The sequence below is a fragment of the Microcaecilia unicolor genome, chromosome 1, assembly GCF_901765095.1.
Source record: "Microcaecilia unicolor chromosome 1, aMicUni1.1, whole genome shotgun sequence".
Lineage (NCBI taxonomy): Eukaryota > Metazoa > Chordata > Amphibia > Gymnophiona > Siphonopidae > Microcaecilia > Microcaecilia unicolor.
In genome coordinates this window covers 693,156,908-693,172,639 of record NC_044031.1, presented here as the reverse complement: position 1 = coordinate 693,172,639, position 15,732 = coordinate 693,156,908, and the positions used below count along the sequence as shown (strand labels likewise).

General features: G+C 42.1%; 1 protein-coding gene across 2 annotated transcripts in view; it reads right to left on the bottom strand.

Moving 5' to 3' along the window:
- The window catches only part of ICE2 (interactor of little elongation complex ELL subunit 2), a 161,685-nt gene that overhangs the window by 55,316 nt on the left and 90,637 nt on the right, over window positions 1-15,732 (bottom strand). For both annotated transcript variants that reach the window (XM_030188449.1, XM_030188450.1), the window contains one exon: window positions 14,423-14,552. In XM_030188449.1, the coding sequence (XP_030044309.1) occupies window positions 14,423-14,552 (130 nt within the window). The remainder of the gene's footprint in view (window positions 1-14,422; window positions 14,553-15,732) is intronic.

Here is a 15,732-nt window from a genome sequence, read left to right as displayed (position 1 = left end):
TTGAGTATTTGAGAGATGAACCTATCTATATATGAAACTTTACTAATGTATTAAATAGTGTATTAAAAAGAAAATAAAAAAAAAATCTCTTCCACTGATTGAGGTGGGTGTTGTAAATCTTGCACTGTAAAACGTTTCACACGAGCAAGTTACACCACTGAGATCAGTAGATTTATTATTGTATGAAACTGTGGAATAGTAAGGACTATCAATTTTTGTATGCCTTTATAAAACAGGCACAAAACAAGAGCTTATGTGCCTTCCCTGCTTAGCAGCTTCCTTACAAAATTATATTCACTATTGGTTTGCCTAAGTATTTCAAAAATATGCTCTGCAAAATGTTTTGTAAATGTAAAGGAGATAGAGTAGCTTTTAAACTAGAAACTGGGGGAAGGCCAACAGTCGCTCAAAAATGCATGGTTCAGAATAAGGTATCTTTCAAAGATGTCACCAAAACAGGGAAGATAGGGTATCCCGATAGTGAGGTTGCAAAATAGACCATAGTAGATCAGGTGTCCTTAAATAAAAAGAAAAAAATCAGACAAAAAAGATTGCAAATTAATACTGTCAAGTACTGAGCATGATGTAAATAGGAACAACAAACAGTTTGAAATGTCTATATGCGAATTCCAGAAGCCTAAGAAATAAGATGGACGAGTTAGAATATATTGACTAAATGAAAAATTAGGTACAATAGGCATCTGTGAGACCTAGTGGAAAGAGGATAACCAGTGGGACACTGTCATACCAGGGTACAAATTATATCGCAGCGATAGGGTGGATCGAATTGGTGGAGGGGTAGCAATGTATGTTAAGGAGGGCCTTGAATCAAATAGATTGAAAATTCAGCAGGAAAACACATCTTGGAATCCCTATGAATTGAAATTCCATGTGTAAAGGGTAAAAGGATGGTGATAGGAGTGTACTACCGTCCGCCTGGCCAGGATGAACAGACAGATGTAGAAATGCTATCAGAAATTAGGGAGGCTAACAAACCCTCCCCATGGCACACACACCTTGCTGTGCTCCCCCTTCCCCATGACACACTAAACTTCCTTTGCCCCTCTTCCCACCCTTCCCATGGCAAACTAACCTTGCTGTTGCCCTCTTCCAACCCTCCTCATGGCACATTCACCTTCTTGTGCACCTCCTTCCATCCTCCCCATGGCACATTCAGCTGGCATCAGGTCACTCTCCCCCTCCCCACAGAGATTACACAGGAGGAGGAGGAACTGGAAGTGAACCTCTGCACATCAAGTCACTTTCTCCTCCTCTGCTGGCTTAGACCGGATTGTGTATATGAACTGCATGGTTCATATACATAGTCAGGTCTAAGCCAGCAGAGGAAGAGGAAGTGAACTGATGTGCAGGGGGTTCACTACCACTTCTTCCTGCCATATAATCTCTGTGGAGGATGGGAGAGACCCCTGATGCTGGCACTTCGCAGAATTCTGCACAAGAAGTGAAGACATGTTATATGGGATGGGGAATTCACCCACAAATTCTGTGCAGTTGCGTAGAATTCTCCCAGGAGTAAATATAACATAAGAATATAAGGTAAATAGAGGAGGCCTACAGGGATGCTGCAGAGAAGTTCGACCTCCAGTCTGGCAGCCCCTGTGCTGCCTTGGAGGAGGGAGATCTTCTAAAGGGAGATCATCACCCCGGTGAAACTGGAAGTAATCCTGTAGCCAGGACCAGCCCACCAGGGGATAAAATATCCTCTCGCACCGAGGATGTATCTCCAGAAACTTCTGCCCATGAGAGAACAGTTAGGATGGCTGTTGTAGTTGGTGATTCAATTATTAGGCATGTAGATAGCTGGGTGGCTGGTGGACGTGAGGATCACCTGGTGCAAAGGTGGCAGACCTCACGCGTCACTTAGATAGGATTTTAGATAGTGCTAGGGAAAAGCTGGCCATCTTAGTACATGTGGTCATCAATGTCATAGGAAAATGTGGGCGAGAGGTTCTGAAAGCCAAATTTAGGCTCTTAGGTAGAAAGCTCAAATCCAGAACCTTGAGGGTAGCATTTTCTGAAGTGCTTCCCCATTTCACGTGCAGGGCCCAAGAGCAAGGCAGAGCTCCGGAGTCTCAATGTGTGGATGAGGCGATGGTGCAGAGAGGAGGGTTTTAGATTTGTTAGGAACTGGGCAACATTCTGGGGAAGGGGGAGCCTATTCTGGAATGATGGGCTCCACCCTAGACAGGGTGGGATCAGGCTGCTGGAATCAGCATTTAAATAGGAGATAGAGCAGCTTTTAACCTAGAGACTGGTGGAAGGCCAACAGTCATTCAAAAGCACATGGTTCGGAACAAGGTATCTTTCAAAAATATCACCAAAACAGGGAAGATAGGGTATCCCAATAGTTGAGACCTGGTGGAAGGAGGATAACCAGTGGGACAATGTCATACCAGGATACAAATTATATCGTACTGATATGGTGGAAGAGTAGCATTATATGTTAAAGAGGGCCTTGAATTAAATAGATTGAAAATTCTGCAGAATACAAAACACAGTGGAGTGCCTCAGGGATCGGTGCTGGGGCCGATTCTGTTCAATATATTTGTGAGTGACATTGCCGAAGGGTTAGAAGGTAAAGTTTGCCTTTCTGCGGACGATACTAAGATTTGTAACAGAGTGGACACCCGGGAGGGAGTGAAAAACATGAAAAAGGAACTGCGGAAGCTAGAAGAATGGTCTAAGGTTTAGCAATTAAAATTCAATGCAAATAAATGCAAAGTGATGCACTTAGGGAATAGAAATCCACGGGAGACGTACATGTTAGGCAGTGAGAGTCTGATATGTATGGATGGGGAGAGGGATCTTGGGGTGATAGTATCTGAGGATCTGAAGGCGACGAAACAGTGCGACAAGGCGATGGCCGTAGCTAGAAGGTTGCTAGGCTGTGAGGCTCTGCCTGGAGTATTGTGTTCAGTTTTGGAGGAAGTATCTTGCTAAGGATGTAAAAAGAATTGAAGCGGTGCAAAGAAAAGCTACAAGAATGGTATGGGATTTGCATTACAAGACGTATGAGGAGAGACTTGCTGATCTGAACATGTATACACTGGAGGAAAGGAGAAACAGGGGTGATGTAATACAGACGTTCAAATATTTGAAAGGCATTAATCCGCAAATGAACCTTTTCCGGAGATGGGAAGGCGGTAGAACTAGAGGACATGAAATGAGATTGAAGGGGGGCAGACTCAAGAAAAATGTCAAGAAGCATTTTTTCACGGAGAGAGTGGTGGATACTTGTAATGACCTCCCGCGGGAGGTGGTGGAGATGAAAACGGTAACGGAGTACGGAATTCAAAAATGCGTGGGATAAACATAAAGGAATCCTGTTCAGAAGGAATGGATCCTCAGAAACTTAGCGGAGATTGGGTGGCAGAGCCGGTGGGGGGAGGTAGGGCTGGTGGTTGGAAGGCAGGGCTAGTGCTGGGCAGACTTCTACGGTCTGTGCCCTGAAAATAGCAGGCACAAATCAAGGTCAGGTAACAAAAAAAAGTAACATATATGAGTTTATCTTGTTGGGAAGACTGGATGGACTGTGCAGGTCTTTCTCTGCCGTCATCTACTATGTTACTATCTTGGAATCCCTATGGATTGAAATTCCATGTGTAAAGAGGAAAAGGATAGTGATAGGAATTTACTACTGTCCGCCTGGTCAGGATGAAGAGACACACGTAAAAATGTTATCAGAAATTAAGGAGGCTAACAAACTGGGGAACACAATAAAACGGGTGATTTCAATTACCCCAATACTGACTGGGTAAACGTAACATCATGGCATGATAGGGAGGTAAAATTCCTTGATGAAATCAAGGACTGCTTTATGGAGCCAAGGGGAGAAGAAAAAATTCTAGACTTAGTCCTTAGTGAGCACATGATCTGGTGCAAGAGGTAATGGTGCTGGGGCCGCTTGATAACAGTGATCAAAATATGATCAGATTTGATATCGGCTCTGGAGTATGTACACACATGTTAGAATTTAACTTTCAAAAAGGAGATTATGATAAAATGAGAAGAACGGTGATAAAAAAAAGCTTAGAGGAGCAGCTATGAAGGTCAAAAAATTTACATCAGGTGTGGATGCTGTTCAAAAATACCATCCTGGAAGTCCAGGCCAGTTATATTTCATGTTTTAAAAAAAAGGAGGAAAGAGAGGCCAAACGACAGCCGGCATGGTTAAAAAGTGAGGTGAAGAAAGCTATTAGAGCTAAAAGAAAATCCTTCAGAAAATGGAAGAAGGACCCGACTGAAGATAATAAGAAACAGCATAAGGAATGGCAAGTCAAATGCAAAGCTCTGATAATGAAGGCAAAGAGGGACATTGAAAAAAAAAAAAAAAAAGACTGTGTTGGAGGCAAAAACAAATAGTAAAAACATTTTTAGGTACATTAAAATCAAGAAGCTGGCAAAAGAATAAGTTGGACCGCTAGATGACCGAGGGGAAAAAAGGGGAGATCAGGGAAAACAAAGTCATAGCGGAGAGATTAAATGAATTCTTTGCTTCAGGCTTCACCAAGGAAGATTTGGGAGAGACACTGGTGCCAGAAATGATATTCGAAGCTCTTGAGTCAGAGAAACTGAATGAAATCTCTATAAACCTGGAAGATGTAATGGTGCAATTTAACAAACTGAAGAGTAGCAAATCGCTTGAACTGGATGCTATTCATCCCAGAGTACTGATAGAATTGAAAAATGAACTTGCAGAACTATTGTTAGTAATATATAATTTATCTTTAAAATCAAGTATGGTACCGGAAGATTGGAGGGTGGTCAATGTAACGCCGATTTTTTAAAAAGGTTCCTGAGGTGATCCGGGAAATTATAGAACAGTGAGCCCGAAGACGGTGCCAGGCAAAATGGTACATAAATACAAAAGTAATGCCACACTGGGAAAAGACCAAGGGTCCATCGAGCCCAGCATCCTGTCCACGACAGCGGCCAATCCAGGCCAAGGGCACCTGGTAAGCTTCCCAAACGTACAAACATTCTATACATGTTATTTCTGGAATTGTGGATTTTTCCCAAGTCCATTTAGTAGTGGTTTATGGACTTGTCCTTTAGGAAACCGTGTAAACTCCTTTTTAAACTCTGCTAAGCTAACCGCCTTCACCACGTTCTCCGGCAATGAATTCCAGAGTTTAATTATGCGTTGGGTGAAGAAATATTTTCTCCGATTTGTTTTAAATTTACTACACTGTAGTTTCATCGCATGCCCCCTAGTCCTAGTATTTTTGGAAAGCGTGGACACTTCACATCCACATCCACTCATTATTTTATATACCTCTATCATGTCTCCCCCCTCAGCTGTCTCTTCTCCAAGCTGAAAAGCCCTAGCCTCCTTAGTCTTTCTTCACAGGGAAGTCGTCCCATCCCCGCTATCATTTTAGTCGCCCTTCGCTGCACCTTTTCCAATTCTACTATATCTATTATAAGGAACAAAATTACAGAGCACATTCAAAAGCATGGATTAATGAGACAAAGCCAATATGGATTTAGTGAAGGGAAATCTTGCTTCACCAATCAACTACATTTCTTTGAAGGGGCGAACAAACGTGGATAAAAGGTGAGCCGGTCGATATTGTGCATCTGGATTTTCAAAAGGCATTTGACAAAGTACCTCATCAAAAACTCCAGAGGAAATTGGAGAGTCATTGGATAGGAGGTAGTGTTCTATTGTGGATTAAAAACTGGTTAAAAGATAAAACTTGCCAATCTGAATCTTATTGACAATAGTCATATACTGACCATGTTCCCCATTATCCTTCTTGCTACCCCATATCCATCCCTTTCCATCTTTTTACGCTTACTTCCTAATGCTCTTTTCCTTCTGAACCCAATTCCTCTTATGTTTTACTTACTTTCCGCTAACCCCATTAGTTATGTGTTTACCACAAACTGTATATTCTTATTACGACTTTGTATTACTTATATTGTTGCTATGTAAGCCGCTTTGAGCCCACCACGTGTGGGAAAGCGCGGGGTACAAATGTAATAAATAGAAAACAGAGAGTAGGGTTAAATGGTCAGTATTCTCAATGGAGAAGGATAAATAGTGGGGTTCCCCAGTAATATATGCTACGACCACTACTTTTTAAACATATTTATAAATGATCTAGAGATGGGAGTAACTAGTGAGGTAATTACATTTGCTGACGACACAAAGTTATTCAAAGTTGTCAAATTGCAAGAGGATTGTAAAAAATTACAAGTGGACCTTATGAGACTGGGAATCCAAATGGCAGATGACATTTAACGTAAGCAAGTGCAAAGTGATGCATGTGATAAAGAGGAACCCGAACTATAGTTACGTAACGCAAGGTTTCATATTAGAACTCACTGACCAGGAAAGGGATCTAGTAGTCATCATTGATGATACGTTGAAACCCTCTGCTCAGTGAGCGTTGGTGGCTAAGAAAGCAATCAGAATAATAAGTATTATTAAGAAAGGCATGGAAAACAAAAATGAGGATGTTATAATGCCTTTGTAGTGCTCAAAGGTGCAATCGCATCTCAAATAGTGTGTGCAATTTTGGTCAATGCATCTCAAAAAAGATATAGTGGAATTAGAAAAAGGTACAGAGAAGGGCTACGAAAATGATAAAGGGAATGGGATGACTTCCCTATGAGGAAAGGCTAAAGCGGCTAGGGCTCTTCAGCTTGGAAAAAAGACAGCTGAGGGGAGATATGATAGAGGTCTATAAAATAATGAGTGGAGTGGAACAGGTAGACCTGAATCACTTGTTTACTCTTTCCAAAAACACTAAGACTAGGGGGCACACAATGAAGCTATGAAGTAGTAAATTTAAAAGAAATCAGAGAAAATATTTCTTCACTCAACGTTTGATTAAACTCTGGAATTCTTTGTCAGAGGATGAAGCAAAAGCAGTTAGCTTAGCGGGGTTTAAAAAAAAGGTTTGCATAGCTTCCTAAAAGAAAAGTCCATAAGCCATTATTAAGGTGGACTTGGAAATTATCCACTGCTTATTTGTAGGATGAGCAGCATAAAATGTATTGCACTGTTTTGGGATCTTTCCAAGTACTTGTAACCTGAATTGGCCACTGTTGGAAACAGGATTCTGGGCTTGATAGACCTTTGGTCTGTCCTAGTATGGCAACACTTCTGTTCTTACAAGAATAGCCATACAGGGTCAGACCAATGGTTCATCTAGACCAGTATCCTCCTTCCAACAGTGGCCAATTCAGGTCACAAGGACCTGACAGAATCCCAAATTGCATCAAGATTCATGCTACTGATCCCAGGGACAAGCAGTGGCTTTTCTCATATCTATCTCAATAGCAGACTATGGATTCTTCCTCCACGAACGTGTTAAAAACTTTTTAAAACCCAGATACACTAACCACTGATACCACATCCTCTGGCAACAAGTTCCAGAGATTAACTATTCATTCAGTGAAAAAGTATTTCCTCCTGTTCATTTTAAAAGTAGTACCATATGACTTCCGGTTATGCAGTGAGCGAAGCGGCAGCAGCTGTTTGAAGCTCCGGGAACCCCCGCTCTAAATCTGACAATAAAAAGTCACATCGCGTTCAGAAACGCCCTCCTTCGCGAACTTAAGTTCTTGGCTGCATGGACAAGTTCGTCCATAAATCCCCCACCGAAATGGCGCAGAAAACCGGTACGAAATCCAGGGGGAAGGTCGGAAGCGGAGAAAACAAAATGGCGGACGGCCCCGCGGTCGCGGCGCCGGCATTCACAGAGATGCAGTTGGAACAACTAACATCAGCAGTGGTTCGCGCGATGGACCCGCGCTGGGATGCACTGTCAAAGCGCCTGGAATCCATCCAAACTGGGCTTGACGGACTGGAGACCAGAACGGGAGACCTGGAGGTGAGAGTCGCGGCTTTGGAGGATGATACACGTGCGCAGGGCCCCGATATCGCCCAACTACAGCAGCAGCTAGAGGAACAAGCCGCTAAGCTGGAGGACCTAGAAAACAGGTCCAGAAGAAACAATATAAGAATGGTGGGGATTCCAGAGCGGATACAAGATAGAAACTTGTCGGACTGGCTGGAGAATTGGCTTTCAAAAGAATTAGCTTTGACTGATTCTACAGGACATTTGGTTGTCGAGAGGGCACATAGAGTAGGGCGCCGAATGGAAAATGCTCAGCGTCCCAGAGTAGTAGTGGCAAAGCTCATGAACTTCAGACATAAAATCGAAATACTGCAGGGATACCGCCAGAAAAGAGAGTCTTTAAGCTTTGAGGGGCAGAAGATAATGATTTTTCAAGACTTCTCACAGAAAGTACAAGAACAGAGGCGGGCATTCCATCCACTATGTGCGGAATTGGCACAAAAGAATGTAAAATTTGCGTTGATGTATCCCGCACACTTGAAAATACGATACCAGGACACATGGAAACACTTTCAAAGCGTGGCAGAGGCTAAGACCTTTACAATTGACCACAAACTAGGCAAACAGCCATGAGCGTCAGAAATGGAGGGCGGAGGAATAAGACACAGTGCCTTTTATTGACAAAAGTGACTGGTAAAACTTGGTTTGTTTGAGTGAAAGCGGGGACTCCCTCTGCAAAATCCGGAACTCTAGACCCGTGAGTAGATTGCGGAATAGGGGTAAAAGAAAGGAGACCGTAGGAAGGGGTAGGGATGGGGGAAAAGGGGGGGAACTCGTCCAAGCATTGGTATTATAAAGAGGGGACCTGGTTGTGGGCTATAAGGAATAATTGTAAAAAAGGGGCAATAACAAGCGAAAGACTGAGGGGGCAGGGTGCGAGTAAGAAAAAAGTAAAGATCATGATATTACCAAGTCTATCCAGAAAGATAAAAACACTGGGCAGGGTAAGGAGCAAAATAAAAAGAAACTGCAGAGTGGGTGACAACCCATTGTTAGTCATACACACGGCATTATGATGGTCAGATTGGTGTCTTGGAACGTTGGGGGTATTAGTTCCCCCATAAAAAGATCTAAAATATTGACTGAATTAAAACGACACAAAGCAGACATAGTGTGTTTACAGGAAACCCGTCTCACAGAGATAGAACATGCTAAGCTAAAGAGATCCTGGGTGGGGGAGAGTTTTGCAGCGACCCCACAGGGTAGGAGAGGAGGAGTGGCAGTATTGTTCCGGAAGGGGCTAATTTATAAAGCTCAACTATTGGCTAAAGGAGTGCAAGGAAATTACATAATATTGCAAGTATGGTTGCAAGGAGTGGAATTTATCTTGGTGGGAATTTATGGGCCAACGACACATGACCCACAGTTTTATAACACAATCATAGGTCATTGTATGGGAAGCCACCAGAAGAAAACAGTTATAATGGGCGACCTTAATATGGTGGCGGACCCTGAGATAGACTGCACAAACCCCACATCTCAGCATTATGCGGGGAATAGAACACAGGAGTTTCGGACCCTCTCACAGGCTCTCAGCTTGATAGATGTCTGGAGAACATTACATCCTGGGGAAAAAGATTTTACACATAGGTCTAGAGCACATGGCACACTGGCCCGACTAGATTACATATTAGTAGAACGTACAATGTTCCCACAGGTAAAAGCCGCAACTATTGGCCCTGAGGTGATTTCTGATCATGCGTTAATATGGATAGATTTGGAGGTATTGAACAACGAGAGGGGAGGGAGGGGATGGCGTTTCCCAACACACCTGGCCATGGACCCTCATTTTCAAGAGCATTTAAAAGAAAAATGGGAGAATTATGCAGAGAATAATAAAGAGCATGCACGTGACCAGCCCGCGTTGTTTTGGTCCGCCTCGAAGGCGGTACTAAGGGGGGAGATTATTGCCTATTGTAGTCGTAAGCGGAAGATAAGGGCACAAGCCATATTGAATTTGGAAGAGCAAATGAAAAAAGCTAAACAAAAGCATATCCAACACCCAACCAGAGTAACACTAGAGAATTTGAAAGCTGCGCAAGTGGCACTTAATTCACTACTACATGAGAGAGAGAACAGATCAATGTTGTATTACAAATACAAACTACAGAGATATGGGAACCGGTCAAGGAAACTTTTAGCGCGGCTAATTAAAAACTGGGGGGGGCCTAGGTCAGTTGCAGCACTTAAGGACCCGCAAGGGAAAATAATTTCAGATCAGAAAGGCATCGGGAAAATGTTCACCGATTACTTTGCTAATCTATACTCGGTAGAGCAGGGGCCGGTAAATAGGCACCTCTCTGAGTACCTTAAGAAAGCAGGTCTGGCTCAGATATCCCAGGAAGGGCAAGAAGGGCTAAACAGTCCAATAACATTGTTAGAGGTACAGAAGGTGGTTAAATCCTTAAAACGGTACTCAGCGCCAGGACCAGACGGATATTCTGGGGAATACTATAAAATATTGCCCCCAGATGCATTAGCATCCCTGCTGGAATATCTTGAGGAGATAGTGGGAGCTGGGGAATTTCCTTTGCATACAAATGCGGCGCTTATTACAATGATCCCCAAACCTGGAAAGCCGGCAGATGAGGTGGGCTCTTATAGGCCAATTTCACTGCTAAATTTAGACGTGAAGTTGTTAGCTAAGATTCTGGCAGAGAGACTGGCCCAGTGGTTACCTACACTTATAGGCCCAGAACAGGTGGGGTTCGTACGGAGGCGACAGACAACACATAATGTTAGGAAGCTATTACTCGCAATAGCCTCATGTCATAACAAGGGAGAGCCTGCAATGGTGATAAGTTTGGACGCGGAGAAGGCATTTGACCTTGTAAGGTGGGACTTCCTATTTGCAACATTAGAGAATATGGGCATACAGGGCTGGTTTGTGCAGGCAGTTAAGGCACTATATCGCAACCCAAAGGCTAAGGTGATAGTGAATGGGATCAGTGAAGAGGAGTTTGTAATTGAGAGGGGGACAAGGCAGGGTTGCCCGTTGTCGCCCTTGCTCTTTATACTGGCGCTGGAACCATTGTTGAGAGTGGTGAAAGCTACAAAGCAAATTGAGGGTGTAAAGATGGCAACACATGAGGTGAAGATATTAGCATACGCAGATGATCTGATGGTAACTTTAACAAATCCAGATCAATCGTTAGAAGTACTGCTGGAGAGTATAGATCAATATGGTCAGATATCAGGGTTCAAACTAAACAAAACCAAGTCCTACGTTCTTACATTGGGCCCAGAGACGCCATCAGTCGCGGGTGGGACTATGTCACTGCAGAGAGCGACAGAAACAATTAAATACTTAGGAGTACATATTCCCTCAGACCTCACAAAACTATATGAACAAAACATACGTCGAATAGTCAAAGATACTGAGTTAAGTTTAGCAACATGGGCCTCTTTGCCGCTTTCCCTGAGGGGAAGAATAGCACTATACAACATGGTGATCGTTCCTAGATGGCTGTATGTGCTGCAGACAATACCAGTATATTTAAAAAGATCAGATGAGAAAAAATTAAATACACTGACACAGCGATTCCTATGGCGGGGAAAGAGGGCGCGCTTACCAATAGAAACGTTGCAGATCCCGGTGGAATATGGGGGGTTGGGACTGCTTAGCATAAGATATTTCAACGTGGCTTGCGGGTTAAGACACATAAATGATTGGTTCAGATCCACCCAAGAATACTCTAATACAGACCTAGAGTTACAATTAACACCAGGGGTGCATTTTAGTAATTATTTACACGGGACCGGAGTCAGTATTCCAGCTGTATTGGGGGAAACTGGTATCATGCAGACGGCCAGAGCAGCGTGGAAATGGGTCTGTCGTATGCACCGGTTCGACCCAAAAGTAACACCATTCCTCCCTATATGTGATAATGTGGCGTTTGTCCCAGGGCAGTTGTACTCAGTCTTTCGCAGGTGGGAGAAAAGGGGAATAAAGTATGTATTACAAGTGGTTACAGAGGAGGGACGCATTAAACCCTTCTCAGTTTTGAAAGAGGAATTTACATTGTCAGATACAGAGTTTTTTCATTATGCTCAACTAAAACATTATGTGGCATCATTGCGTTGGGAGCACCTGGCAGAAGATGTTCAGGAGGAGCTCTCAGCAGCCCTTTCACTGGGATCACAACAGAAAGTGCCTTTGTCCTTTTACCATAGACACATCAGAGACACAATGCCAGAACCAAACTATAAAAAATTGGAGACGGATTGGCAACAGGACTTAAAAGTTAATATAACATCAGAAATAATTAAGACATTTGTTTTGTCCATTTCCAGGCGCTCGGTCTGGGTGGGACATTGGGAACAACAATATAAGTTTGCTTTTCGTCTTTATATACCACCTCGACGAGCTTTTTACATGGGACTCTCGCCATGGGGAGAATGCCCTAAGTGCAGATCAGAAGGTGCAACACTGGGCCACATGTTTTGGTCCTGCCAAGGAATAAAAAAATTTTGGAAAGTATTGACACAGAACATATCCACTTTATGGCAGCAACAGTGGGAGTGTGAGCCATTGTTATTATTTGGTCAATTTAAAATCAGACACCCGATTCCAAAAGGATATAAAAGCTTCATCAATAAAGCGGTGGTGGTCGCCAGACAAGTCATACTGAAAGAATGGCTGACGCACAAAATTCCCACAGTGCAGCAGTGGCGCATGCAGATGATACATCTGATGCGTATGGAAAAAATAGGAGTAAAAGACATGAATTCGACTGCGGGCGAAGAATTACAACAGATATGGTCCCCCTTCTGGAATACTTTGACAGCACCAGCCAGGAGCTACCTCCTGAACATATAGACTCTAAAGCTACGGACGAGAGGGAGGGAGGGAGGGTTAGGGAGGTAGGTAGGAGATGGGGAGGGTTGGTACTAGGGGGGATGAGGAGTAAAGGGGTAGGTAACAAGGAAGGGGGGAGGGGGGGGGAAAGAAAAGTGTATTGGTAAAGGAATAGATAAGTTAAGATATGGGATAAAGTTGTATTATCGTTATAAGAATAAAATGCAGAATGGTGGCAAAGGGAGGGGGGGATGGGGAGAAAAAGATAAAAGACGAGAATATCTATAATTGGTTTACTTAGTGAGATAATTGTTAGACTGATGTTTTATTGATTATCTGTAAAATACTGACAATTGTCAAATTGAAGTTGATATGTTCTAATAAAAACAGAATTAAACATCAAAAAAAAAAAAAAAAAAAAAAAAAAGTAGTACCATATAACTTCCTCGAGTGTCCCTTAATCTTTGTACTTTATAAAAGAGTAAAAAAAAAAAAAAAAAATCAATTTACCTGTCCTACACCACTAGGTATTTTGTAGACCTTTATCATATCCCCCTCAGCCATCTCTTCCAAGCTGAGGAGTCCTAACCTCTTTAGCCTTTCCTCATATGAGAGGGGTTCCATCCACAATTTTTTGTCACCCTTCATTGTATCTTTTCTAATTCTGCTATATTTTTTAAGCTATACCAACCAGAATTGCATACAGTATTCAAGGTGTGGTTGCACCATGGAGCAATACAGAGGCATTATAATATTCTTTGTCTTATTTTCTGCACCTTTCCTAATAATTCCTAGCATGCTGTTTGCTTTTTTGGCCACCTCCGTACACTAGGCAGAAGATTTCAGCAAATTGTCCACGACACCTAGATCTTTTTCTTGGGTGCTAACTCCTAGGGTGGAACTTGGCATCAAATAACTATGATTTGGATTATTCTTCCCAAAGTGTAGCACTTGTCCATATTAAATCTCATCTACCATTTGGATACCCAGTCTTTCAACTTCCTGCAATTTTTCACAATCTGCATGCGTTTTCAACTTTGAATAGTTATGTTTCGTCTGTAAATATAATCACCTATACAAAACCACACTATTTCCTCCAAAGCATCTACTCTTGACTTACATTTTTCACTTTCTGTTGATCTCTCTTCTCAAACTGATTAAAAACAGTGGACCAGTGCTATTTGTTACCCCACAAAACAGTGCTTCCCAAAACAGTCCTGGGCATCCCACAAACAGTCACATTGTCAAGATATTTGCAATGAATACCTATGAGAATAGTCTGCATTGTACAGGACGCTCAGCATATGCAAACTCGTCTCATGCATACTCATTGTGGATAGCCTGGAAACCTGATTGGCTATGGGGTCCCCAGGACAGGTTTGGGAAGAACTGCAATAAGAACTAGGTGGAATGAAGTCAAGGGAAATTTACCTAAGCTGTTTGATTCAATATACAAAATCAGCAAGAACTGTGAAAAAAAAAACAATAATATTGTTCTGGATAAAAAGAAGCAGTTACAGCAGACCCTTCTTTTTTTTTTTTTAGACCTTTACATTGCACTTTCTTTAGAAATATCCTTGTTCTTGTGGAACAAACAAACCGAGTGTGATAGGTGGAAGCAAAAGGAAACCAAAAGAAGAAAAATTGTCAATGAAATAAAGGTGATACATAATAACAAAGAAAGGGCTACTAGTATTATCCACTAACCCCATCAACCAACATATAAACTCACCAATATAAAACCAGCTGTTAGAATGCAACAAGCTCTCTGTCCAGAGGCGACATATTTCACTTTCAGTAAGAGCCTCTACTCCATAACAAGCCTGATACTCCACCTTTGGTAACACATAGATAGGATAGTGCTGTTAAAAGAGGAGAAAAAAAGGGTTTTGAGCAGGCTTTGAAAGGGGTAATTTTATGAAAACATTTTACTGCATATAAAGCCAGTTTTACATGCTGAATATTGTGCAGGTGTATACACATAAGTTTAAGTACTTCAGTCACAAGACTGTGTGTGTAACATAGTAACGTGTCAATTGATAGCAGATAAACACCAGCATTGACCATCTAATCCAGGGTTGTCCAACTTCAGTCCTCGAGGACAGCAATCCAGTTGGATTTTCAGGATTTCCCAAATGAATATCCTTGAGATTTATTTGCATGCACTGCCTCCAGTGTATGCAAAATAGATCTCATGCATATTCATTGGGGGAAACCCTGAAAACCTGACCTGGTGAAGGCCGAAGATTGGACACCCCTGATCTAATCTGTTCAGTGAAGTGGTTGTACATAACTGCTACTCCATGCAGACTAACCTCTCCTTCCACTAACTTTTCTTACTCTCTTACCTATCTATATATTCCATCTTTGCTTTACCCTTCACTATCAATTAAAATATTCTATTACGTATTGTGTTGACATTGTAAGTAGTATATTATGCCATATTTTGTATTATTTGAATATTTTTACTGCTGTAATTGCCTATTGCTCATGTTTGATCTATTCTTACTGTACACTGCCTTGAGTGAATTCCTTCAAAAAGGTGGTAAATAAATCCAAATAAATACCTTTGTTTATGGTTATAACTAATGGTCTGTGCCGGTTACCGCCCCCCCCCCCCCCTCTCCATGTTTTTGTTTAGAAGTTTAAGTCTCACACTGTGCAGGTTGCCCCTCTTTGAAGGAAAGTCTATAATCTAGGTGCTAACAATTAAGTGCATGTATATGTTTAGAATACCAGCCCTTATATGTGTAAATGCTAATGTGCTGCCTAAGTTCTATTCTGTAAATATCCACTAAACTTACATAAAGTATATTTGCAAGGGCGGCATACGCAGGGAAATAGCATAGGTGGGACATACATGTGTTAAGTGGGAGCCAAGCCATGACTAATTTATAGAATACTGGCTTTACGGCTGGCATAAGAGACTGTGCCTAAATGTCAGGCACACTGATACCTAGGTACACTAGTATTCTATAAAAGGGGCATTGAGGCCCCTGTTATATAATTTCCCCCTTCATGCCTTTTTTTAAAATGTGAAAG